General features: G+C 40.8%; 4 protein-coding genes across 6 annotated transcripts; 2 read left to right on the forward strand and 2 right to left on the reverse strand.

Moving 5' to 3' along the window:
* Positions 1-12,874: 12,874 nt before the first annotated feature.
* On the forward strand, positions 12,875-15,362 carry LOC6570914 (putative uncharacterized protein DDB_G0271606; the record flags this gene model as incomplete). Its single annotated transcript, XM_001997088.2, has 4 exons — positions 12,875-13,786; positions 14,104-14,292; positions 14,357-14,599; positions 14,670-15,362. Coding segments are annotated over 4 exons (1,851 nt in total), but the record flags the coding sequence as incomplete, so codon positions are not given.
* A 1,907-nt stretch (positions 15,363-17,269) lies between these two features.
* LOC6566711 lies at positions 17,270-20,417 on the forward strand. The gene is made up of 3 exons (XM_001993422.2): positions 17,270-17,747; positions 18,221-18,640; positions 19,104-20,417. The coding sequence occupies exons 1-3, from the start codon at positions 17,270-17,272 to the stop codon at positions 20,363-20,365; spliced, it is 2,160 nt and encodes a 719-aa protein (XP_001993458.1). The 3' UTR covers positions 20,366-20,417.
* A 20-nt stretch (positions 20,418-20,437) lies between these two features.
* Positions 20,438-21,949, reverse strand: LOC6566712 (lactosylceramide 4-alpha-galactosyltransferase). Of its 3 annotated transcripts, XM_032739336.2 has the most exons (4): positions 21,879-21,945; positions 21,352-21,798; positions 21,134-21,270; positions 20,438-21,072 (listed from the first exon to the last, which is right to left on the reverse strand). In XM_032739336.2, exons 2-4 carry the CDS (start codon positions 21,664-21,666, stop codon positions 20,490-20,492), a joined length of 1,035 nt encoding a protein of 344 aa, XP_032595227.1. In that variant the 5' UTR covers positions 21,667-21,798; positions 21,879-21,945; the 3' UTR covers positions 20,438-20,489. The 3 variants fall into 3 exon arrangements, with proteins under 3 accessions (XP_032595227.1, XP_001993459.1, XP_032595226.1); XM_001993423.3 differs by having other exon boundaries at positions 21,134-21,798; positions 21,879-21,949; XM_032739335.2 differs by having other exon boundaries at positions 21,134-21,798; positions 21,875-21,943.
* Positions 21,950-22,925: 976 nt separating this feature from the next.
* Positions 22,926-25,740, reverse strand: LOC6566713 (lactosylceramide 4-alpha-galactosyltransferase). Its single transcript, XM_001993424.3, has 3 exons — positions 25,618-25,740; positions 24,913-25,525; positions 22,926-24,839 (listed from the first exon to the last, which is right to left on the reverse strand). Exons 2-3 carry the CDS (start codon positions 25,512-25,514, stop codon positions 24,257-24,259), a joined length of 1,185 nt encoding a protein of 394 aa, XP_001993460.1. The 5' UTR covers positions 25,515-25,525; positions 25,618-25,740; the 3' UTR covers positions 22,926-24,256.
* Positions 25,741-26,321: the final 581 nt, after the last annotated feature.

Here is a 26,321-nt window from a genome sequence, read left to right on the forward strand (position 1 = left end):
CCACTGAATGTATATGCGTGTTGGTGTATGCATTGCTGTTGCTGTCATCTTCGATGCCATCCAATTGAACGAACGTTCAACTTGCCGCAACAAGTGTCCCAGTTTATGGCGTCAGTTGGCAGCAACTAGAACTAGTTTAAACTTTCCTGTCCAGCCAACACCACTTTGCCACTGCTACTTTGTTGCATTGCAACACGCACTTTTCCTTTGGACTTTCAGTTATTATACACTGGAAACTGGAAATAGAGTATGTGAAGTATGCGAGCTTTTTGTGCAGCTGGAATTGGCAACATTTCTCTTGAACTCGAATTCGAATTTAGTTCGATGTCGAATTTCCAGTAACGGAAAGCAATTTTATAGTTTTAGAATCAGTCAACTTAAATGGACAAAAGATAATTGAATAGTCGGCTATGCAGCAAGTGCAACTGCAACTTTCTTGCTTACCTCTTTCTTTCTTTATGCTGCTGCTGTTAGTGATGCGGTGGCAACTGCAACTGCTGCGCCTTCCCTATTACCGTTGGTTGGGGCACAATTTTCTCACAAAGCAGCTTTTGCATTGGCGCGCCTTGGAAACGACAACGGCATATCACCAGCAGAGGCAGAGGAAGAAGAAGCATAATAATAAACATATATTTTTTTTAACTATATGTGACAAATTAAGAATGTAAAATCCTATAAGACTATGCATAATAATGGAAATCTTGTTGGCTGCTGACAAGCAACGAGCAACAAGACCAGTAACAAGATCAATTTCCTGTTGGCAACTTTAGCCATGCTTTCGTTACAGTTATTCCACACAGCACAGCCATTCAATCTGACCCCAGATGTTCCCGCCTCCGAAGCTTTTTCCACTGTGTGTATGTGTGTGTGAGTGCAGGGGGAATGTCGCTTTTAACGTCATTGCTGCTGCTGCTGCTGTTTAGCGCACAATGTGCGCGATAAAAGCTGCAGAAATTTCCAACCAATATTGGAAGAAGACGTAATTATATTCATTTGCTTGCTGTTTTCTATTTGGGTAAATGGAATATTAAAGCATGCACAAATGATCATTCACACTTTGTTTGTCCCGTTAGAAACAAGTTAATTCTGTTCTGCCATAAATCCTTTGAAACAAGAAAGAACAGTTAACATCGCTGTGCCGCACACTCAATACTCTTTGCAGATCTAAAATATATTCAATATATTTTGCTGTTCTTCCCAAAAGCAACATAGAATAACTAAATTTATCTAAACAAAAGTGGTTCAAGCAAGAACTAAATTTTCCCTTTTTTTTGGTTTTGTTAGAAGGCAAGAAATCATGTCGAGAAATTATGTAAGCATTCACGACTTTCAAATGCCCTGTAAAGGGAAGAGAAGGGCACTAAACACGAATAACTTTGCTGAGTCATGTTAATTAATTAATGTGTCTTTAATTAGTTGTATTTACATAATTGGACACATGTGTGTAGCAAAATTATACTTTTAAATGCAACTAACAACTATACATGTTTTACCTGTTGCCTGTTGCTCATACAGGGTATTAAAAAAGCCAAAACGTCAGCATCACAAAAAAAAATTACGTTAGAAATTAGAAAGTACGGTGTGAGTATAACTCGATTTGTGATTGTCATAAATGGCGGAAATTGTGGGTCTCCACAGCCTCGGCTCGACTGACTGGCTTAGACTCGGAGTCAGACTAAGACTTTCTTGCCTACTTTCCACTGCCACACGGCTGCTGCTACTGTCGCTGCTGTTGCACCGTCACTGTCAAAATTGTCAGAGATACTGCCGGTTTTTCCCCCTCTTTCTCTCTCTCTCTCTCTCTCTCTCTCTCTGCCTCTGAAGCGTTGGCTATAAGCGTTGTTAGCTGTTTGTAGTACATTTTGGTCATTTGTGCAAGTGGTCGAGCCATTAGACTGCCCTCCATAATTGCGTGCAACCTCATAAGTATAAATATATATCGTATCGTTCGAGCTTTCAGCGCTTTAATAAATTCGCTTGCCTCCCTTTATTTTTATGACTTATTCAATTCTCACACCGTTGCTGTTGAAAACCGGCTACGGCTGCAACAATCTGCGTTTATTATTACACTTAATGTGACTTGATTTATAAACTAGCACCAGCATCCGACAACAACAACAAGAACCAACTTTTCATCTTGCCCCGCAATTTTACCATGTTGAAAGACGCAGCAACAGTTGCCTCTTTCATCTTCAATCTGCCATGGTTCAGTGGCTTGTGGCTCCATGTTGCAACGTGCGTATTGAGTTACCTGCTCCCCAGATTTCGTACACTTATTTTATTTTATGTATTGCTCTTATTTTTTGTTATTTGGCCAGCAACACGAACAGCCGCTTAATTAGTTCATGTATGCAAAGTTAAATCAATGATGAAGGTCAAATACCCTCTTTGACTTGTGACAAATGCATGAGGCACCCCATAAAAAATCAATTATTTATACATCGAATGTATATATTAGTATATAGCTATTTATATATATTCATATATACTACACAAGTCCTTTGATTTTAAACATGATCATTGGATCCGGAAGTTTCTGTCGCATCGCATTATTAAATCAAAGAAACGCCTAAGCGGCTTTTGTTCAAGAAAGGAAGTAGAATAACGTGCTGCACACACACTCAATCACACACACACTCACACACACGCAATTTGTAAAACCATTTTAATGGTTTCCGCTTTTATGGAATTGCCTACTACGTATTAGGAAATAAGAAAAGAAATAAGAGAAAATAATAGGTCTGCATTGCTATTGACTACTGCCCATCGCCTGTGGCATTTATAGCCGGTCATGTTATATGTTTGTTGTTATTGTTGTTGTTGTTATTTTTATGATTAGTTCAAGGAGGGGGAATGGGGAAAACGATCACACATTCTACTGGGTATCAAAGTGTGTTAATGCTTACGCAATGATTTGTGTGTTTATTATAAACCATTTACGGGTTTTAATTGGTGTGAAATTAAAGTTACAAATTTAATTTTTATAATATTAAAAGGAAGTAATTAAATTACAAATTTTAAGTGAAAATAAAATAAATGAAATGTAAAAATTATATGATCAATAATGGTCCAACTATAATTGCAAGAATACGGTTTACGATTTGAAAACAAAAACTAATCAGACCAAAAATTGCTAAAGACGGATAGAAAGAGAAATAGATAAAGAGTTAGTGAGAAAATAAAGACAAAATAAAGATAGCAGTAAGATAAGTTTACCACATTATACAAGTACCTATTGGTTATTTACTTGAGCCAGTTTGAACTGGCTGTATTTTCTATAAACTTATCTATCTGTGATTTATTATACGACTATTTGCAATTGCAAACATGAACATATTTTTCATATCGATTTTCTGCTCACTGATCACAGATCAATCATACCTTTGCTTGTTTCTAGTCCAGTTAACATTACTGCGATTTTATGTCATTTACATATATGCATATATATCTATATACAGCTAACGATTTGTCGCTTGGCATAATGTGAACGACTATGGGAGACACTCCCCAAATCTCGAAATCTCAGTTCTCAGCTCCCTCCAAGCTGTATATAATTACAAAGAACCAATCCCCCAGCTCGAGAAACTGATTTCTGCTGCGCATTACTAATAAACAAATCTCCATTTCAAAACTGTGCCTCATGGTTTATGGGCATCATTTGATTTTTAACGACTGACAAAGTGAAGTCTTAGCCAATAAACATCTCGTTTTCATGCCGAAAAATTGCCACACCGAGATTCACAACAACAAAACTATAATAAAAAAATACTGGCATCAATTTACTTATGTATGCAGGCAAACAAGAAAAAAAAGACGAAGCGACATGTTAAAAATTTTATTTTAAAAAATATATATATTATTGTTGTAGCTTTCGAAGTAATCGGTTAATGAGAATCTGTTGGGCCAAACTCATTACCACGCCCTCAACGCTGGGCGGGTCCGTCACTTTGCTGTACAAATTGTCTAAATATGCAAATACAACTAGCTAGACGCTAAAAAAGAGTCTGTAGTACAACCTAGCATTAATCTTAGTGCCAGCATCAAGAACTTGTAAACTAAGTCTTGCCAAAACCAACAGACAAAACAACAGCACGTAAAAGCCTTGCAGCGACTGCGTGATACTCTGTTGCTCGGTTGTAGAGAGTAGTTGAACTTATTTCCTTATATGCAATGTATCCTATCTATTTTCTTGAGATCGTTCTTGATTTTTAAAAAAATATTAAATTAGTTAGAAACTATTTAAAGAGTTTACTAGTCCAAGTTAAAATAAAATTATGACACTAGCTTTAAGGAATTGCCATAGATATAGATTGAGAATATATTATTCTATTATATTCTATTCTCAATATTCACAAAAAAAAATTTTAAGAAACCAAAATCCTAAAGCTGTATCAAAAATTTACAGATATTTTAAAGAGCTCATTATTCTTAGTTCCGATTAGATATATATCCATAGATATACGTTGAGAATCCAGATCGATTGCATCTATTCTCGATCTATTTTTATTTTAAATTAATCTTTTCTTTATATTTATAAATATTTTAAAGAACTCACTAAACCAAGTTTCAAATTTGTTGACTATAGCCTAGAGATTTTTGTGTTTTTATCTCAATATTTAATACAGTCAACAAAAATTGTTATCATGCGGTCGCAGAGTATAAAAGCCAATATAAGTGCTGGCCTCGTAACCCAGAAAAGCTCTAAAGTACAAATATTTACAACATGTGGCAGGCCTTCTTAATTGATACCCTTTCACTACATTAGAAGAGGGTGTTATATTTCTGTAGCGTATTGATTGAGAAAGGTCTTTTCGAATCCATTAAGTCGAAACTTTCTTGATCACGAGGCCAATTCATCAAAAGAGTTCTATGTTTCTCCAACTGCAATCTTTGCCAAACTCTATTTCCAGTTACCAGAATTAATTGGCAAACAGATTATAAACTGGCCGACTATTTGCCTGCAAGGGTATTTAATGCTCGGCACCCCGCAGTTAACTGTTTTTTCTTGATAAGACGTAAATTGGAATTCTTTCGGTTTCTCTATATTTTTTAATAATCTTGCTCATAAGTGAATTGGAGAAATTTCCAAAAAAGGCAAAACATAAAATTTTTGATTATGCTAATGTTGTCGTAGAAGTTGCCTTTGTTGCTCTGAAGCCAGCCGGCTTCAACTTGTTGTTTGGTGGTTGGTCAGGCGTTTCATTAATTTGCTGCCGTTGAATTTCTTTTCTAGCTTTGCCGGCTACTTTCGATTTTGTCGATTTCTGTTTATGGCTTTAGATACACACACACACACACTCACACACACAACGCCCAGTACCATCTGTGATTAATTGTGGCGCTGACGTGGGCAGCACTTGAAGGCTTGAAGCGCCTGCTTTTTTTTAGTGGTGTGATATAGGGGATTTTTGAAGTCTCCGCATGCGGCATAAGAGCATAGCTGGAATCGTAGGTGGATATGCCAACATTATGTTTGTTTGCTCGTCTATTATGTAAGCTGTAAATTTGTAATTTGCTTGTGGCTAAAGTGCTTTCTTAGATTCCATATATAAGTTTAAAGTCAAGAAATATTTCAATTCTATTTCTATTTTAGCTCAACTCTTTGCTCAGTTCGCCATTTAAGAGCTTTGCTTGAAATCTACTTCAAGCTTCTGTCTACGCTTCGCTCCATTTTTATTCCATTTTATTATTCCATTCCACGCGGTTACATTTCTCTCTCTCTCTCTCGCCGCCCCCGGACGGCTACACATGCTGATCGTGTTAACGGCTTAACCCATGGCCTGACAAGAGCTTTTAATACGTTTGTTTGTCGGCGCTCGCTTTTTGCGCGGTTGTTGTAAGTTTCGTGCATGGCTAACTGTAATACACACACACAAACACATACATATATACACATACGTCTCTTATTATCATGATGGCATTTATGGACATTAAAAAAAAGAAAAATACTAACAACAAAAACAGAATGGAAGAACGAAACAGAATATTAGAATGCCCTGCAAACGTGGGTGGGCCTTTGACAGATGCTTGTTTAAGGCGACATTTTTAATGTTTAATTAAGTGGATGGATGGTAAGATATTTGATTTGGGTTACAATCGTGGGCATCCATTTCAAGACTATCGTTTTTCCACTATAGTTCCGTCCTTCTTTGAATTATGTTGAATGCTGAATGCTCAATGCTCACGGCTCAGTGATTGATAAATTTAGCGGCTTTTTCTCAGTCACGGTGTCACGTGCAATTTAATCGTCTTATGATTCAATAGTCTGCCCTCCCCTCCCCCCTTCCCCTTTCCATTCCACTTCCCATTCCCCTTCCGCACAGTTGATAAATGAGCCTCTCGCTGAGCTGTTTTTGGCTCGCGAGCTTCTTTACTCTGTCTTTCTCTTGCTTCCTTTTGTTTGACTTCATTCATGAAAATTTCGCTGGTTGTCTTTGCTGTCTTCTCAGGTCATCTGTCTTTGGCGACTGCGACTGCGACAGAAACTGCGACAGCGACAGCGACTGCGTTGTTGTTTGTCGTTTGTCATTCGATACAAACGACGAAGGCGTTTTTGATCAACATTTGAAAAACGATATATGCATACACACACCACACACACACACACACATACATATGCAAACATCTACCACGCGTTTTTGGTGCGTGCAGTGCAAATGCAATGGAGCATGTAGATCGGTGACTGCTTGTCTGTCTGTCTGGCCTGTCTGTATATCGGAGTGTGGAGTGTGTGTGTGTGGGGGGGGGGGGGGGGGGATATGTGGGCGTTACGTTCGTCTTTGTCTTTTCTTTGACTTGTCTGCTTTCTGTGCGGGTTGTTTGTTGTATACTTTCTGCTTCTTGCCTCTTGTTGTGGGTGGCTTCTTTTAGTCAGCTTAAGTCCGGGCTGCTGCGAAAAGGGAGCATAAGTTAGGCAATTCTATTTATAGAGAATGGAGAAGTGCGAGAAATAATATTTATATTAATTCAGTCGAATAGACGAATAAAACGTAATTTTGATAAATAGCTCCGCTTAAAAAAAGTGCGTGATACTTGAAATCCCTGGTTGATCCTATTGACACACACATGCGCGCGCGCATACTCTGTCAATCGCCTTTCTTGCTGTTGGTTGTCACTGTCGCTGTCGCTGTCGCTGTTGCTGTTGCTGTCGTGAGCTGAGCTTTACCTTTCATTACAAATTTCATTGTCTGTGCGCGCGGCCAGTTTTGAATTGTGTTGTTAAGTAAGTGTACTTAACCCACATGACTTGTGGTTTTCTCGTCGTCGTGGCCGTCGTTGCTGATGTTGTTTTTATTTTTTATTTTTATTTCTGTTGTTGGCCCGCCTGTCATCACTTCCAAAAAGCTGTCGATCTTGCGGCCAGTGCGTGTACTGTTAAAACGATTTCTTAACCTTGAGTACCTTTTCAGCATATGTTCGTACACACACACGCGTACAAAAAAAACGTACGCATTTTTTCTTCGTTTCTCGTTTTATTTGTTAATCAATTTTTTTTTTTGCTTATTATGTGTATACCCTGTAATATGTCATTTAAGGCATGTGCAATGTACTGAAAAAGATCCCATCAGCGTCAATCCCTTATCCCATTATTAATTTTATTTAATTATGTATCCCCTAGGAAAATATGTATACAAATGCATCCAATATATATCAAATTTCTGCAAGGGTATTTAGTCTTCGCTATCAACAAAATTCTTGCCTGTTCATGTGCGTGTGCTGCTTTCTTAGTGTGTGTGTTTATTTATTTGGGGTCTACATTCATTTCCTTAATTAAACACTTGTTTCAAGCTTCGTTGAGCAATGCTATAAGAAAAACAAACCGTCAGCAAATAAGCCGGCTGTTTAAAATCTCCAAACTAAACAAAAATGGAATTATTCATTGCGAAAATTGGCAACAAAAAAAAAAGAAGAGAATAAAACATGTACGTCTTAATAGTTATACTCAGGGCCAAAGGGTCAGGAAATCGTAGGACAGAGTCCTTGAGCATATGCAAGGCGATACGCGTGCGCTGTGCGTGCGCTGCGCATGTGTCGGCTGAGTGGAAGCCATTTACCCTTTTACTTCATGCAAAAGATGGAAACTATTTTTAGATTATAAAATTATAAATCTTTAAAATTTCTAAATGAATATAAATTATTCATAATTTAAGTAAGTTTAAAAGCTAACTTGATAATTGAAAGCTAAGAATTTATACCGTTAATTATTTGAGAATATCCGCTAAAGCAGAAAACGCTCAAAGCGTTCTCTTCAATTTTGTACATATGTAGAAAGAAGTGTGTATATTTCTTGTGCAGTGATTGATGGCATTAGAAAGGTGAAAGCTTTAGCCTGTTGTCCGCCTGTACGCCTGTTGTACACGTTGTTTGGCTAAACAAATTGTTTCACGGCAAAACAGCAAGTTGGAGAGAATGTTATTGAAAGTGCTGCGCACAAGTTCAGTTTTTTGCCCGCCTCTTTTTACATAAGCCAAAAATAGTTTAACATATGCTGTAAATTGTGGAGCAATAAATTCAACACCTGGCATATCATAGATATATAGTAGGGCGGCTGTCTCCAACACACCCTACCCCTTTCTTACACGACGCTATTTAAGCTGTCAACTTGTCAGCTGGAAAAAAAGAGTTCGCAAATAAAAACAAAAAAGTTCCTTAAGCCGGCAACAGCAGCTGCGAATAAGTGAGAGCGCGAGAAGTTGGGCCACAAAATAACAACAGGTGCGAAATAAAATACCAGAACTTACAGCGGACAACAGGCAGAGACAGAGCGGAGCGGGAGGGAGTAAACGAGAGAGGGAGAGCAACTAGCGTGGGGTAACCCACTGCTAACCACTTCCCCTGAATTGCTGGGTATGCAAAGAGATACGGTAAAGAAGCAAACGACAACGAAATAACAATGGAATGCGGTAGGCAAGGCCTACTGCCTGTAAAGGCAGCCTGGAAGGCTGAGTGACTAGCCCTTTTATTACTGTTGTCGTATTGTTGCCCCACACACAACGATTCGAGAGGGTCCAGATTCGAGAGTCGAGTGTATTCTGAAGGAAAACTTACAAAACCCAAAGGCAGGCAACAGTTGTAAATCATCGAATTACCTCAAAATAATGGCAATCGCAAAAACAACAACTCTGCAAAGAGAGTTAAACTTTTTATTGTTGTTGTTGTTGTTGTCTTTTTGCTACAGTCGACAGACGAAACTACAAAATTGCTTCAAGCAAAAGAGCAAAAAAAAAAAAAAAAAACGATGCGAGAAGCCAACAACTTTAACTTCTCAGTCGCGAAGCCACAAGGAGGGGGCGGCAGCGGCAGCAGCAGCGGCAGATTTATATACATACATACATACAAACATTTATATATATATATATGTACATGTGTATGTACTTGCTTAACTCACACAGACTCCGCTACGATCAGGCAACGTGCAACGTAGGAAACTACACACATACATACATAGTTTCTGACGACTTGCGAAATTAAGAAACCCTCCAAAAAAAAAACTAAAGAAGAAAAAACTGTGTGTGTCAGTTACGCTTAATGAGCACAAATATTGCTCTCATTGTTGCTGTAGATTTGCTGCTTTCGGGTGGCTGGCTGGCTTGCCGTGAGTCTGAGTTTTTGCTTAGGCCTGCCTGGGCACCTGGGCACCTACCTGGGTTCGATTTCAATTAAGACGACACTGGGATCATCTACGGACGAAAACGCCAATATCCATATATACTACGCATATATATTGTGCGGTACGCCAGCCGTCCAAGTTTCACAACTACGCACTCCTTGCCCGCCTCCAGAAAGTTAAGCAACAACTTAAACAAACAGCGCAAAAAAATAAAACGGCAAATCTGACTGAATGACTACGTAAATGTAAAATAAAACTTTTCACATCATTTTATGGCTGGCAACGAAATTTGTGAATAAAATGAATGTTATAGTCGGGCGTTTTATCTATCAACTAACCTGTATATTAATAGTTTTGGCCAGCTTTAAATTAAATTAAATGATAATAATAAATAGAAACTTTGGAAGAATAGGGATTTCCTGAATTCCTAGATCTTTTCGCTCGAGAAAAATTGATTCATGTAGTGAAATAAACTTGATCTTGATATTTGGCTTGCATTAAGCTAAATTTGAAATTTTTCGGCTCATCTTCATTAAAAGTCAAAAACGATTTTCTTCACATATCGAGGGTATATCGATTTTAATTGATAACTTTGATTGAGAAAAATGTATTTTGAAATGAAAAATGTGAATAAAATTTATATAAGTTTAGCTTGTCATAAGCTAAATTTCAAATTCGTCCAATGAATGATCTTTATTAAAGGTCAAAAATTATATTTCTCACAGCTAAGAAACGAATATGAATATTTATTAATAATTTTGAGCGGAAAAAATATCGATATATGAAATAAGCTTGATCGAAGTCATGCTAAACTACATTTTAATTTTTAGTTATGATCTCTATCTCAGCTCAAGACCAAAAAAACGATATTTCTTACAGTGCATTCTTTACCTGTTTCAGAGCACAGTATTAAACAGTCGGTTATGTCCGACTGTCTGCCACCCCACTTGAACTGTGTAATTATTGCCAGCGTCTCCTTGTTCGGGGCGGATCGATTGCAGGCACCTGCTCCTAGCTACTTGTGAATCATTAGCTCAGTTTTGTTGCAAATCATAAATATATGTAATCAGGTACAAGTTGAATGCAATGTTCAGTATGTAATAATAACACATCAGCCTGACAAGGGCCAACAAGCTATGGTTGGCAACTATCTAGAATCTTGATGCAATATTAGGGATGTGCTTAGCCGCAAAATGGCCAGAGCTCATTTCCCATGCTTGGTGGGTGGCTTCACAGTCCAAATTGTGGGAATAATACAATGCTGTACTCAACATCTCTGACAATGGGGTAATAAAAGAAGAGTGGCAAAAAGTCTGACGTATTTTATGCGGAAAGCACGAAATTACTTAATATTAGGTTCTTATTATAGATATGCTGCTGTCAAAGCTAAGTAGAGTTGGCTTATTACAAGCGAGTGTTAATGGGAGGCATATTAATAAAGTCAAAAGCAACCAAAAGGCTTTAAAAGTGGGAAAAACAATTTGCTAGCTAAACTAGATCACTTCTAATTAAACCTGAACTCATTACAAATGGGAAATAGGGCATAATGAGGTTGTGTGAGAAGTATGCATACTGGCAGAAGAAAGGCGAGTTGAGTAAGGATAGGCCCATCTGAGAATATATTAGAACTTAAGACTTCAAGTTTGGAATATAAGTTCCCGCATACCGCAGGCAGATCAGTTTATCCATCACTGCCCATGTTTCTCGAATATCGATACAAATCGATTGTAAATATATGTTTTTCCATCTGCCAAATAATATTATTTATCGACTATGAAAAGATCGAATAAGAAACCCAGATTTTATTAACGAAAGCGCATTTTCAAATAAAATAAATTATTATGGATTCAGGGTTTCATATACAATTCAAGCTATCTCAACTGGAGAATTTAACTTGTTTTTCAATACTTTATGATTCTTGTTCAACAATATATAAAGGCCAATCCAACCGAAAAAGTTGAGCAAGTGTAAAAGCATTACAGAAAAAAAAAAAACAATTATGAGGCAAACACACAAATAGATCACAGTGAAAATTAGGTTAAAGATCTGTTAGACCAGCAGATCTGCATTGACAAGCTCGTGTCACGCATTTCCCCCCCAGAGGGTACATTTCAATTGACTGTAGGCAACTGCAACAGCTATTCATCAAACCGTATACAGCATTTTTTTCACTTTCAAGATCGAGGAGTTGATGAAGAGATGAAGGTAAGTTAGACGCGATAGTCATCCAGACGCGAAATATATGCCAAACAAAGTCAAGCTGTTTGCTTGTTCGCCTTTCAGTTTTCAAACTAGAAACGGAAGCGAACAGTCATATACATACACTGAGAAAAAAGATTGATCTGAATTTTAGTGGAATCGCTAGGGGTTGCTTAGCCTTTTATTTGTTTAGGGACTTAGAATTACACAACAAAATATACAAAATATATATATTCTACGGAAGGCAGAATATGGTATAACCCAGCCTTTCCAATTTTGAATATGTTTTTAGTATATAATTGGAAACCAGAAAAAATGTATTTTCTTCAGGGCGAACTTCAGCACTTCTGGGTAATATTTTTTTCTGAGTGTATGTATGTATGCAGCAAGTAGTCTCAACGCCCAGCGAGGTTAATGCATTGAGCGACTCGTCGTTTAGTGACAGCAGACAACATTAAGCGTAGCAGTCACATAACAATGACAGTGAAGTTGTCATCAGCTGGAAGCAAAGACTATATACATATATATTTATATATATATATACATACATATCTATAGGCATTGCTGGAAGTCAAGTAAGTTTACGACGCTTCGTTGCATTTAGTTGTGCACTCAGACAAAATCGTCTGGGCAACTGTTGTGTTGTGTTTTTGTTTTGTTTTTCCTTTTTTTTTAACATAAATAAATGCGCATTTCACTTTTTATCAGGCGCCGCCGCCTAATGGCAGTTTAATTATTGTCGTCATGGCCTCAACTGTCGCATAAGCCACATTTTACAATGCGCTGATTTATTGAAACTTTGGGTTATACCATTTCTTGCCATTATGTGTACATTACACCATTATCTTTTGCTGTTTACTTGTGTGTCGTTTTTTATTTTGCTAATGTTTCTGGCATTTTTTTGTCTATTTATCAGTTTGGCAACATGGCGTCGAGGTTATAGAGACGAAAAGAAAACACTACAACAAAGACAGATAATAAGGAATCAACACAAAAATGTCCGGCAATCAAAAGCAGCAGCAGCAGCACCAACAACCACAACAACAGCAACAACTACCACAAAAACAACAACAGCAGCAACAAAAAACATTGACAACAACATCGACAGTAGCAGCAGCGAACATTTTGGGCAATAATTTAGTACACATTAATAGCGTTGACAAAAGTGTACATAAAACGACGACAGCAACGGCAACAGCAACAGCAACGACGACAGCAATTAGCAAGCAACAACAGCAGCAACAATTTCAGCAAAGGCGCTCATTGCTGCCAGCAACGGTAACAACAACAGCAGCAGCGCAGCAGAGCGTAACAGCAGCAGCGCCATTACAAGCAGCAGCAGCAGCAGCAGCGCAGTCGCATCAGCTGCAAACAGTGGCAACAATACATCAGCCACACTCAACGCAACAACAGCAACAAACGCAAGCAACAGCATCGCGTCTGCCCATACAACAACAGCAACAATTGCTTGCTGGCAACCCTAAAGAGTTGGCCGCCCACTCACATCTGCCGCACACGCGTCGCAGCTTCTATCAATTGCAACAGCAGCAACAGCAGCAGGCAACGCTCAAGGCCGCACATTTAAAAGCGCCCGCCCACTCGATACCCCCTCGCTATCAGCCACCGCCGCAGCCGGGGCCAGGCAGCGGCATTCTAAAGCCACATTTGCCGCTCAAATATCCGCCGGATATACCGCAGCTAACAAGCATCTATATACCCGATTCGGTTAAGCAACAACAGCAGCAGCAGCAGCAACAACAGCGGCAGCAGCAGCAGCAACAGCAGGCTCGCTATCTGCACCAGCAGCAGCAACAGCATCAGCAGTCCAGCAAGGCACAACAGGATATGCTGAAGTTTGTGCGCAAACCGGAACAGGAACATCCGTCGCCAAATGCTTCGGTCACGTCCAGCGTGGCCACCGGCATACCAACAGCCAATGGCGGACGTTTAACAGTCGAACAGAATCGCCAATTGCAGGTAAGCTCAACAAAAAACTTGGTAAGCTCAAAGAAATCAGCTTGCCTAGATTGAGTATTGGTAACAAATGATGTCTATAATTGATAGGGAAGAAGATTCACCCAACAACCCACTTGAGCCATGATTTGAATCATTATGTTGGCCTCAAGGACTTATCTTCAGCTATGCATAAGTAGTTCACCCACACTCTGTTCCTTTCCGATTATTAAATATCAAAGAGAACATGTCTCTATAATCATTGACAATACATAATCATATCTTTAGATGCCTCTTAAGCATTGTCTGCAATCTGTTTACAATATTTCTTTCTTTGACAGTCCTTGGTAAATGAGCTCCGCTCGCTGAAGGAACAAAATCAGCGTCTGCTGGATGACAATCAGGAACTGCGCGATTTGTGTTGCTTTCTGGACGATGATCGCCAAAAGGGTCGCAAGCTGGCACGCGAATGGCAGCGTTTTGGACGATACACGGCCAGTGTAATGCGTCAGGAGGTGGCAGCGTATCAGGTGAGTGGGCTACAACTAACTAAACTGGAGAAAATGTTAAAGAAACCTCTATTTTGATTTGCAGAACAAACTACGCCAGCTGGATGATAAGCAGCAGGAGCTAATCACCGATAATCTGGAGCTGAAGGAGCTGTGCCTGTATCTGGATGAGGAACGCGCCCATATGGCGGCAAATGCTCTATGCGCGGGCTGCGGTGCGGCCACGCGCAACGCACTGCGCGATGATGGAGACGGCTCCAGTTCGAGCACCAACGCGGATGAGACGATCACAGCGCTGCGCAACTATGCGGAACAGAGACAATTGCCGGTAAGTGGCAAATATGCTCAATCTGAATGCCACAATACTAAATGCAGCAAATTCTTCTGTATGATGGCAGGATTTGCGCAACGCTCACACGCTCAATGATCAGACGCTGCAATATGTGCGCTCGCTGGAGCGGCGCATACAGCAGCTAGAAGAGGAACGTACCACGCCCACGGCTAATCTGCAACAGCAGTCGCAGCAGCAGCAGCAGCAACAGCAACAGCAGCACCAATCGCAGCCACAGGCACAACAGCCAGCATCTGTAGCAGCATCACCCAAATCAGCGCCCTCGCCACACACACACACACAGCAGGACATCAGTCAGGCGGTGGCCGCTGCTGCAGCGGCAGCTGCTGCACTGCCCGAACCAATATCGGGGCGTCCCGAGGCCGTTGTGCGTGCACTACAAGTGCTGGAGGTTAGGGAGCAGCTGGAACGAGATCGCCTCGGCAATCTGGCGGGCAGTGCTCTCGACCAGATGGACGATGGCGAGAAGGCGCTGGTGCGCGAGATGTGCAACGTTGTCTGGCGCAAGCTGGAAGGCAGTCCACACGGGCCCACTGCCCTCGAGCCGCTCTAAGCATTTCAACTTACCACCTACCACCAACTATGCAACAAACAACTAACGAACCTGGCTAACACAACACACACACATACACACACTATTTACTAAAACACATTGTACAAAGTTCAAACTATGACTTAAGCTTAAGCGCTTTATTTAAAAATGAAAAAAAACAAATCGCAAGAAATAAGAAATACTCAAAACATCTATATATATTTTTTTTTATTAATCCTTAATCCTTGACTGTTATCATTTTTGATTTGGAGTGCACTGCTAATGTTATCATATTTCAATAAGCAAACATTAACAGAGCCGCTTAAGGAGCACCAGGAGCTGTCCTCAAAAATACAATGCAACAACAAATATGTATACAACAAATGGAGTTTTTCTTTTTCTTAAATGCTGCATATTATTATGATGAACAATTTAGCTGTTGAATGATAGAGATAAAGATATAAATGTAATTTGGCAACTATGTCTGCTTACAGATGTTCTAGTTTAGTCACTAGCCATACAATTAATTACACTGTTTTGTCGGCTGTTGTTGTCAGCTTTCTACGCTTTGCTGGCCACTGCTTGCAGACTTGTTTTTTTGCTGCTGCTGCTGCGGCTGCTGCGGCTGCTGTTGCAGTTGTTGTTGCGGGACAAAAGTAAATTACAACAGAGCTGTTTAACCTGATTTTCTTTGCCAATTTCGTAGCCTCCGTGTATACCATTCATTCACAAAACTGGCAGCGGCAACAACAACAACAACCACAACAACAACAACTGTGGCTGCCATGATGCAGCACAAACGCAGTCCGAGGCCAACCCAATTTCAACTAATTCACGTATTGTCCAGTCACAGGTTCTTGCCGAGACTCCAAAGTGTGAACATATCAGCTAATTTACTGTCATTATATATGCAAGCTTTGCGCGGTCGACTGCTGGAAATTGGATAAGCATCAGAGACGGTCGCGTGTGAAAAGAATGAGCAGCAGTGCAAAGAAGCACCAGGGAAGCCCTGACATACATATATACATATAAACATACATACATACAAACGTACATACATTTGCAGCACTACAAATACGATTACCACATGTGGCAGATTCCTTTCAGTGTTCGTTGGAACTTGAACATCTCATTTTAGGAACGAGAACACGAGATAGTTTGGGCTTATATCGTATGGAATTTGGCGAACAAGCAAGGCTTTTTTAAATCAAGAACCTAGTTTTGGACAGCTTGGGGAAGCTACACTAGTACGAGCTTATATTTTGTTCAAAATGAACATAACTGATGTGATGACAATGATTAATTAGTTTGCAAAGAAATGCTTTTTATACGAGAACATAACTTTCGATCACTTGAATGAGATTGAGATTATTTGAAACAAGTTATAATGATCTCCCTCTGACAGACGGACATGGCTAGAATAACTCCGCTTTTTATGCTTTTGATTGCGAATATTTTTATATACTTCATGTTTTTGCACTTGCTTGCTTAGAAACAAACAGAAATAGTAATAATAGATATATGAAGCTTATAAGGCCCGAAACTTAATACGCTTTGAAAGGAAATCCAATTTGTACTTTTTGGTGAAAAGTGCCAAGTATTGTTTGTACCAGTTTAAGTGATTAATTTCGGATTGGGTTTAAGAGAGCAGATAATTAATGGCTTGCTTTGAATTGAGAATAACACTCCATCCTTGGCTCTCTTTGTGCTTTCATTTGATTAAGCTTCTCAAATGCGATGCAAATGTCTTCGAAGCACAAACAACATTAAAATAGAAAAAGAAATGGAGCACGATTCCGAAGCATAGCAAATAAATAAACACAGATCAATGTCAAACCACAATGTGTGCTGGAACCAAAGCAGCGCAGAGAGAGAGAAAAGCTGATCGGGCCAACAACGCACAGCATCCAAACAACGTTTGCTGGCCGCAGCTGGAGTCGAAGTTGTGTGTTCGAAGTTGGAGACGGACGCACATTTAACGTTTAACAACGCAGCGGATCGCACGCGCAAAAGCGAAACGCTGTAAAAGGAGCAGAGTGGAGACGAGAGCAGAGAGTGGAGCAATAGTTGCACATGGCACATGGAAAATTAGCATTGACATTGTAGAGCTGGACATGATTGGCATTAAAGTGTTGCGGCTGCATTCGCTGAGCAAGTGCAACAATAAAATCTTGATCTTATTGCGAGGTGCGACTAAAAAGAAAGTTATTATCGCTGGCGGCTCAGCCGGTTGTTGCAGTGCGGCTTATTTTTGGAACCTGCTGGCCGCTATTTGCATATGCGCCGTGTGGCTCAATGCACAGCTGTGCCAGGCAGCGCCTTCAGCAACAATTGACACGGCAAACACAACAGCAGCAGCAGCAGCCAATGAAACCGCCTGGCCACCCATGCATCATTATGATATCTGGAGCGCAGATTGGAAAACGCCAACGGCCGAGCAACAGCTCGAGCTATTCGAGGAAGAGGAGAAGCCAGGGCAAGAGCAATTGCTGCTGCAGGATGCCAACAGCTATAGCACCAACCTGGGGCAGAGCAGCAACAGCAGCGATTGGAATAGCCATCAAACGAGCAGCAACCGTCGTCGTTCCAAAGGTAAGTCCCAATTACATTATCGCTGCAATTTCACTAAAATGTAAGGAATTACTTAATTAGCAAAAATGTGCTTTAAAAAAATTACTTAAGTGTGCCATAAATTATGTAATTCAGTTAGTTGCTATCTTAATTTCAATTAGTAAAGTCAGTTTATAATGATTGACAGTTATTTAAGTTAATCAGTTACTTGTGAGAAAATTTTTAATCAAATTATTTTCAATTAATAAATTAATTCAGTACACGAAATAAGTACATTAATTATTGACCGGCTTCTAGTGAGACTTTTGATCCTTATTAGAAATAATCACCCGATTCTGCATACGATCTGGGACAAAGCAACTCCACATACGAAATATAGGCAGATCTCGAGCTGTCCTTAAGAAAGTTTATTCCACATATTATTTTATTATTGCACAGACTGCTAACGCTCCCCTTAACTTCATAATACAAAAAATGTCTCCCTCTTATTCCAGTACTGCATATATTCCCCGTACCGGTGGATGGAGAGTGTTTATCGGATGATGGCCGCCGCTTGGGCAACTGTTTCAATGCGTATGAGTGCCGGAAGAAGGGAGGGCAGGCGAAGGGGGAGTGTGCCATGGGCTTTGGCGTATGCTGTGTCTTTGTGGCCACCTGCAATGGGACCATAAGCAACAATCTCACATACATTGTGTCGCCGGCATTTCCCAGTTTCATGCCCAGCAACTTCACCGGCTGCCAGCTCAGGGTGAAGCTAATGAGCGAGGAAATAAGTCAGCTGCGTCTCGATTTTAATCACTTTTCCCTTGGTCAGCCCAATCGGCGAACCGGCGTTTGCGATGGGGACATCTTCAATATCAGTGGCGGGCCTAGTGGCAACTTTACGCTCTGTGGCCAAAACAATGGACAGCACTGTGAGTATACAATACGACAGAGTATCTATGAGTTTTTGATTTCCACTTATTGCATTAATTATTTACATATCCTTATGGAAATGGGAAGTAAATGTTGTTTATTAGTGGCAACACCTTGCCGATAAGTTGACAGCCCGGTCCGCAAAAGTTGCCAGACTGTTGTAGATTGCGCGGCAAGTTTGAAATTAAGTGGTGGAGCTTGTAAAGAAAATGAAAGTAGATAGAATGATGAGACGCAGCTGATCCAGTGCAAGTTAATATCATAAGAAATACAAATATTTTTTGAAAGAATCAATGCTAATATATTCATCGCTTGCTCACCGTTGTTAACAAAATTGTTGTTATATTTTCCATTTCATTTCCATTTAAATTTGAGTGTAGTTGATTAAAGTTTTAAAATCTATGCAATATTTGAATATATCTTATATATATATGCATATATTCTCTCTTTCTGTCTTGTTAGTGTACTATGATGTCGGAGTACGACCGCTGCCACGTCAATCCGTCTTGTATGGAAGCTTGCGACCGCCAATTTCCAGCAATACGAGCAGCACGAATGGCAATTTCGTTGATCAGCTAATTAATATTAATATAAATCTATCGACACGCTTTTTGCCCATACGACTGTGGGAGATTCGATTGTCGCAGATACCCTTTAGTCAGCGCGCGCCAACGGGTTGCTTGCAATACCATTCTGGAGTCGAGGGCATAATGCAGACGTTCAATTTTGCGGACAATGGACGGCATTTGGCCAATCAGCATTATCGCATCTGTGTGCGCCAGGAGACCGACATGTGCTCCATTATGTATCAGCCCTGCGATGAGCAATCCTTTCGAATTGGTGGCGCTGGCTTCATGAATTCCAACACAATGAGCAGCAATGGCGGCAGCTCACCGAATGCTGGGCAGGCACAGCAATCGACACTGACGGCTGCCACAAGTGGTTCCACAATGACGACGATGACACAACAACTCATGCAATTCGTCAGCACTGATGCGAGCACAGCAGCAACAACAATTACAACAACAACAGCTCCACCAACAACAACAACAGCCACAACTACAACAACCACCACAACAACAAGAGCCACAACAACAACAGCTCGAAGCAGCAGTACGGAGGCAACGACGACAACAACACCAACACCTGCTGTTGAGGAGGAGACCTGGCCTGCCGACGAGGAGGAGAACTGGCCTGCTGCTGATGAAGCTTCAACATCGACTACACAATCGCCACCAGCCAACGATGATGCAGAGGGCTCTGGCTGGGAAGATGACAATAAGATCTTAGGTTTCTTTGGCACCACTGCGCTGCCCGGCGTCTCACGGCGTCCGCGTCCAGTGGGCGGCGGTGGCGGCGGCGTCCGTCCATCCGGTGGCTTCGATCTGTTTGGATTTTTGCGCAGCGCCTTTGATATGCGCCTGAGGCAGCAGCGAAGTCGACGACAGGCGCGTCAATTCTTTAGCAACTGTAGAGATCGCATTACGATGCCCTGCATCATTGAAGATTTCATTGGCACGGGATTGGGCCCCTTGCCGGGCTGTGAGCCGGTGCATTGTGGCGCCCAGTTTTGCTCCTCAGGCGTCTGGCCCTGCCGCATTGAGAGCACCGTCACACCATTCTACATTGGAGTGCATTTCGGTGATGGAGCCGCCCCGGGCAAGGGCAGCGCAGAGGATAACATTGGCGCCTGCCTGCGATACAACCAGGTGCAGTGCATCTAAGCATCGAAACTTAAATGTAGCCCCCAGCTTTTCTTTCCATTTGTTATTTATAAATGCATACTAAACTTTAAATTAGCTATGGATGGATGGTGAATCAAATTCCCTTAAAATATTTAATTGCACCCTAGAAATATTGACCAGCTGCCGCATACGTTTTGGGGCAATGCTGCTCCGCATATTTCCCATAGGCTGTGCTCGATCCCACCTTAATGGGCAGCTGCTTGGAATGCTTGTTCCACATATGCACCAAATACGAGTCCCTTGTGAGTTCCAGAGTCTCTTCCAAATATTTCGGCTCAAAGAAGTGCCGCCAATGCTTCCGGGGCACAGCATAGAATGCATTGCGCTCGAACACCCTAAAGCCGAGGCAACGTTTGCGGTCCGCCAGCATCAGCGAGATGTTCTTGGTGGCACATATCTTTTGTGCCACACGTGTGATGACACCCGGTCCATTGTTGCCCCACTTCTGACCATCGAAATTCTGCTGAAAGTCACGCAGACAGGCCTCGGCAATTTCGTGACCAAATCCGAAAGGAGCCATACCCATTACTCCAGCAGCTAAATGCGTTTCGGATTCCGGTCCTGCATAGTTAAGCGACACATCCTCCAGGCTGCGCAGCACCACCACGTCCATGTCCAGATAGATGCCGCCAAAGCGATAAAGGGTTACAAAACGTAGTAGATCCGATATGTGACTGACCAGATATCTGATCCGAATAAATAGATAAATTCATATACTAAATTGGTCAGATTTAAAGTGCATCTCACCTCGAGCTAAAGAGCTCACCATGTTTGACCCATTCATTAATTGGTGTGCGCAAAGCATAGCGTCTAATATTTAATTGACGCAGCTGAACGTTGCCATAGCTTCGTATGGCATCGATTAGGGGCAGCTTCTCTTCTTTCTGTCGATAGGTGGGTGTGGCAAATAGTACGAAAACCATAAGATTGGGATTATGCCTAGCGGCTGATTCAATGGCACATGCCTGTCGAGCTGTCAACTGCAGCAGGTTTTTTACAACCTCTTTTCTAGGCTTTAGAACGCCGCTCGTCTCGATGAAGAATATACTGCGTCCGGCAACTGGCAGGGGTTCCATTGTTAGCACATCACCCAGAGGACTTGGCACATTCTTACGGTCCGTTGAGGCTGTGGACTGCAACACCATCACATTGTATTGCATGACAAATCTGATTGCCTGCTGCATATCCTTGTGACATTTATAGGATATGATTGTTCCACCCAAAAGCAGAGCAAGGAGCATTAGATACTTGGATGGCAGGAGTGTTAGACGAAATGCCATGTTGATGAAACCAGTTGTGTACAAAGAATGGCAATTTATTCTCCTTTGCGATATGCGTGTCGAATTGTGGTTTATTTGTCTAATTACCCCTCAACCAGGAAATGGGCGAGTGCCACGTTTTAGGCTGTCCGCCTATTAATGCAATCGACAGATGCAAATAGCTTTAAGAATTATAACTTTATCTTAGCTTATCGTTGCTTTATATTACCTACATCATTTTTGAATTTCAGCTGTACTTAATGAAGAACCCCGAACTGTTTAGCACTTAATGCAACTTATATTGAATGCAAGAAATGTTTGGTGCAGCGATTTTAAATGTATGGCTCCCGTTGTTAATTGTAATTACACATACATAATTGATAATGCTATGGATGGAAATGAATTGTTTATGGATCTACTGCGACATTTGGCGAAGAAATATATGCCAGCTGACTCTTTTTCCACATATGAACCAAGTATGAATTCCAGCTAGAAACCACATCTGCTCCAAAAAGAAGAAATAATGTGAATTCATCCATTGAGGCCCTGACAATGTTTCCGATCTTCCAGCATCAGTGAGATGTTCGTGCTGCCACAAAACCTTAGACAACGCGTTTTATCATACCAGCTCCATTGCTGCCTCTGTGCTTAACATTGAAGTTCTTAGAAGACTTGGCAATCGCATGTCTAAACCAGTCGGTGTCATGCTCATGGAACCATTAGCTACGTTTATAATCGATTAAATTCCCGCATAGTTTATGGACACATCCCCCAGCCTGCGCAATATCAGCACGTCCAGGTCCAAGTCCAGATACTGTCCTAGCGATACAGTCTTAACAGGCGCAGTAAGTCGGACATGTGATTCAACAGGTAACCTAAGCAGACAGAGAAAATACATTAAGGAGGTTACGTTAAGTGGGAACTCAAATGCCACTCACCTTGACTGGAACAAGCGATCCTCCTTAAGAGTGCCATAAGAAAACCTCCGCAAATTGAATTGGTGGAGCTGCTAGTAGAGCAAACCCTTGAAGACTGCGATTATGCAGCTCAGCTGATTATGCTCAGTTCGCTCCTAATTCATTGGAACTATTAAAAACAATGTTGAGCATCTGTTTACCAAACTGGAATTGGAATTGGACGCACTCCCATGTTGATGCCACCAGATGCACTCCCACTACTCTTGTAATGGTGGCATTTACTGTTCGTTATGCGCAACGAATCTGAATTTTTTCTTTTTGATTACTCTCAAAGTGGAGACAGATAGGAATAAGATAAATATATTTCAGTTTCACAGATTTCCAATGATATATTTGTAATGTTGTACATATATAAATGTTTGTATACATCCATAGAAAACTATTTTAGACATGGATACAGAAAAATAATTAATATATGGCCTAAGACATGTGCTGGCCATTCATTTTAGTAGCGAGATTTGAATTTTGTATACATTTAGGTTATTCGTGTACACATTTCGTGTTATTTTAATATGTATAAGCTATTAAAATACCATTAAATGGGACAGTCACAAACATGTTTCAATTTAAATACCCTTGCAAAAAGTTATGATAATTTCGATACGAAGTGCACGTGATATGGAGTATACGATATAATGTTAAAGCTACACAAAGTGGTGGGAATGGAACATTTTATACAATCTTCAAATTGTGTAGCAAATAAAAGCTACATTTTTACTGAATTGATTAAATTGTATCTCGCGGGCAGAAAATGATTTCAAATTTGCCCTGGCAAAATCGATTTTTTCTAGATTCAGATCGGATCGAATTGTCTGCAAAGGTATTGAATCTTTGGTGAGCCGAAGATATAGATTTCTTATTTCTATGCGCATACAAATATGCTAATCGATATTATTCGTTTTTACATATGTAAATATTCGTAACACACACACAGTTAATTAAAGTTAGATCGTTCGTTTGCCCAAACGTGAATATGTTTATAACACTTGACAATTGTTACAAATAAAAATAAAATAAACAGAGAATACAGTGAAAGCGTTTGAAGAAATGTGAAAATATTGCAATAATTACTCATGTTTGCTCTATCAGCTTTTTGACAGCTTTGTTATCCAATAACACAAGACTAGAAGCCAGAGCTTACTCTTTTTTAACAACACTTTGTTTTTGTCTATTCGAAGCGAATAGCTAAACTTTCAACACAATTGTAACTCACGATCGATAAGCTAGATAAGCAAACAAGGAATAATAACAAGCTGCAGAAGCCGGCGTCCTAGCGAGCGCCCATTTTCGAGAGAGTGAGCGCTGCACAAAGAGAGCTGGCTAAACGCTGGCTACTGCAGCTAAACTAAACAGCAAAAATGTTGCATATGCAACAACAACCATTTATGTTAAGCCACAGAGGCGACAAATTAAATATAAATATTTAAATAATGGGATTGTAACTTTGTTGCTGCTCCTGCCAACAACTCACTTATTTTTAGTGTTAAATGCGGATAAATTGTATTGATTTCGGAATGAGGGCAATGTTACTTACAAACAAATAATAACAATAATAGCGAATTAAATTGATGTGAGTAAATTCTCCCTAGGGTCGCTCTTAATCTTTGGTATGTTCAAGAGTGAAAAATTACTTGCTAAAAATATTCACCAGCAGCCGCATACGATTTGGGGCAATGCTGTTCCGCATACTTGCCATAGGCGGTGCTCGAGCCCACCTTGATGGCCAACTGCTTGGAATGCTTGTTCCACACGTGCACCAAATACGAGTCCTTCGTGTGGGCCAGCGTCTGCTCCAACAGTTGTGGCTCAAAGAAGTGCCGCCAATGCTTCCACGGCACGGCATAGAATGCATTGCGTTCGAACACCTTGAAGCCGAGGCAACGTTTGCGATCCTCCAGCATCAGTGAGATGTCCTTGGTGCCACATATATGTTGTGCGACACGCGTAATGACACCCGGTCCATTGTTGCCCCAATCGCTGCCATCGAAATTTTGCTGAAAGTCACGCAGACAGGCCTCGGCAATCTCGTGACCAAAGCCAGTGGGCGCCAAACTCATGACACCAGCGGCCAAATGTGTATTGGACTCGGCGCCTGTAAAGTTGGGCGGCACATCCTCCATGCTGCGCAACATTACCACATCCATGTCCAGATAGATGCCGCCATAGCGATACAGCGTTAGGAATCTCAGAAAATCCGATATGTGCGAGAAAAGATAGCTGAAAAGCAAAATAATATGAGATGCGGACGATGCAGATGGCAAACTGTTGTTACCCAGAGTTATTGCCTCACCTTGAGCGAAACAGTTGGCCATCCTTAAGCCACTCCTCGATGGGTGTGCCGGCCGCATAGCTCCAAAGATTTAACTGACGCAGCTGTATATTCTTGTAGCTGAGAATGGCATCGATGATCGGCTGATGGCGTTGGCCAATACTGCTGTTGCCGTGGTAACGATAGGTGGGTCCAGCGAACAAAACGAACACTTGAAAATTCGGATTATGCAAGGCGGCGGATTCAATGGCGCACGCTTGGCGAGCCGTCAACTGCAGCATGTTGTATTGTGTGTTGGGCCTTTGGCCCGGACGCTGCCTTCTGCGCTTCGGCCGGTGACAGCTGGTCTCGTGAAAGAATATGCTTCGTCCGGGTATTGGCTTGGGATCCGTCAATAGAACATTATCCAGTATTCGTGGTAATTGCAACACTGACATTGCCGATGCTGTCGCCAGTGTGGTGTCCGTTTGGTTGCTGTCCATGAAACAGAGCTGCACATCCGTTTGCCATCTGTAGCTGAGTAGTATGCCGCCCACGAGGAGCACAATCAGTGCCAGAAAGATCAGCCGCAGTCTGCTATTGTGCAAGAAACGCGCCAGCAAAAGCGGCACACGCAGAAGCATTGCGATGCAGTCTGAATGTGGAAAAAACACAAATATTTGCACATATTGAACATATGCAGAGAGAATGTACTATTTGTAATAATTGTGTATTGTTGCTGCTCACTCTGTATTTATCGTAGCGATTGCATTAGATTATCAAAATAAGACGGCTGTATAAACAAAATATATAAATGCCTTAAATAAACATTTACAGTCCAAACACGCACACACACTCCCACTCACAAACACGGCTGAACAGTTTTAGGAATTTAACATTTCGTACAGCTGTTATTAACAGCGAGCAACATTTTTTTATTTACACATTACCAACTTATTATTTAATAAACTCCTAAGTAGTAGTTAAATGACCGGTCACTATATTATATTGACCGGAAGCTACTCAAATAACAATTTAAAAACAGCTACTTGCAATACAACCTATTGTTGTTAGTATGGGAAAAAAAAGAACAAAATGCGCCATGATTTCGATATTTGCCCCTTGAGCGAGAATTCAAATTCACATATCGGGAAAAAGAATTTTAAGCAGAACATTAAATATTGGGAAAATATATCTTGTGGACACACTGCCAACGAGTAACGATGAATCGATAACTCTTTGAAATGACAGTTATTGGCTATCGGATAAGCAAATCGACTGCATTTAAAAAACATAAAGTGTGTACACAGCACTTCCCAAAATAAATTCAATTAGCATTGTATTAAATCTAAAAATTACATAAACATACACTGTAAAGCATAGTTAGCAATAACCAGTTGATCAGCTTGTGTTTTTTGGATCTCTCGTGCGAATGTAGCAAGATGAAGTGG

Source organism: Drosophila grimshawi, unplaced genomic scaffold (genome assembly GCF_018153295.1).
Source record: "Drosophila grimshawi isolate 15287-2541.00 unplaced genomic scaffold, ASM1815329v1 contig_1377, whole genome shotgun sequence".
NCBI lineage: Eukaryota > Metazoa > Arthropoda > Insecta > Diptera > Drosophilidae > Drosophila > Drosophila grimshawi.

Excerpts from the sequence above, each read along its gene's own strand:
- LOC6566711 (XM_001993422.2), top strand. The coding sequence starts at position 17,270 with ATGATTGGCATTAAAGTGTTGCGGCTGCATTCGCTGAGCAAGTGCAAC. Across the intron at positions 17,748-18,220 it reads CAACCGTCGTCGTTCCAAAG|TACTGCATATATTCCCCGTA; the intron begins GTAAGTCCCAAT and ends CTCTTATTCCAG. Across the intron at positions 18,641-19,103 it reads CCAAAACAATGGACAGCACT|TGTACTATGATGTCGGAGTA; the intron begins GTGAGTATACAA and ends CTGTCTTGTTAG.
- LOC6566712 (XM_001993423.3), bottom strand. The coding sequence starts at position 21,666 with ATGGCATTTCGTCTAACACTCCTGCCATCCAAGTATCTAATGCTCCTT. Across the intron at positions 21,073-21,133 it reads GGTGAGCTCTTTAGCTCGAG|ATATCTGGTCAGTCACATAT; the intron begins GTGAGATGCACT and ends TATTCGGATCAG.
- LOC6566713 (XM_001993424.3), bottom strand. The coding sequence starts at position 25,514 with ATGCTTCTGCGTGTGCCGCTTTTGCTGGCGCGTTTCTTGCACAATAGC. Across the intron at positions 24,840-24,912 it reads GGCCAACTGTTTCGCTCAAG|CTATCTTTTCTCGCACATAT; the intron begins GTGAGGCAATAA and ends TTTGCTTTTCAG.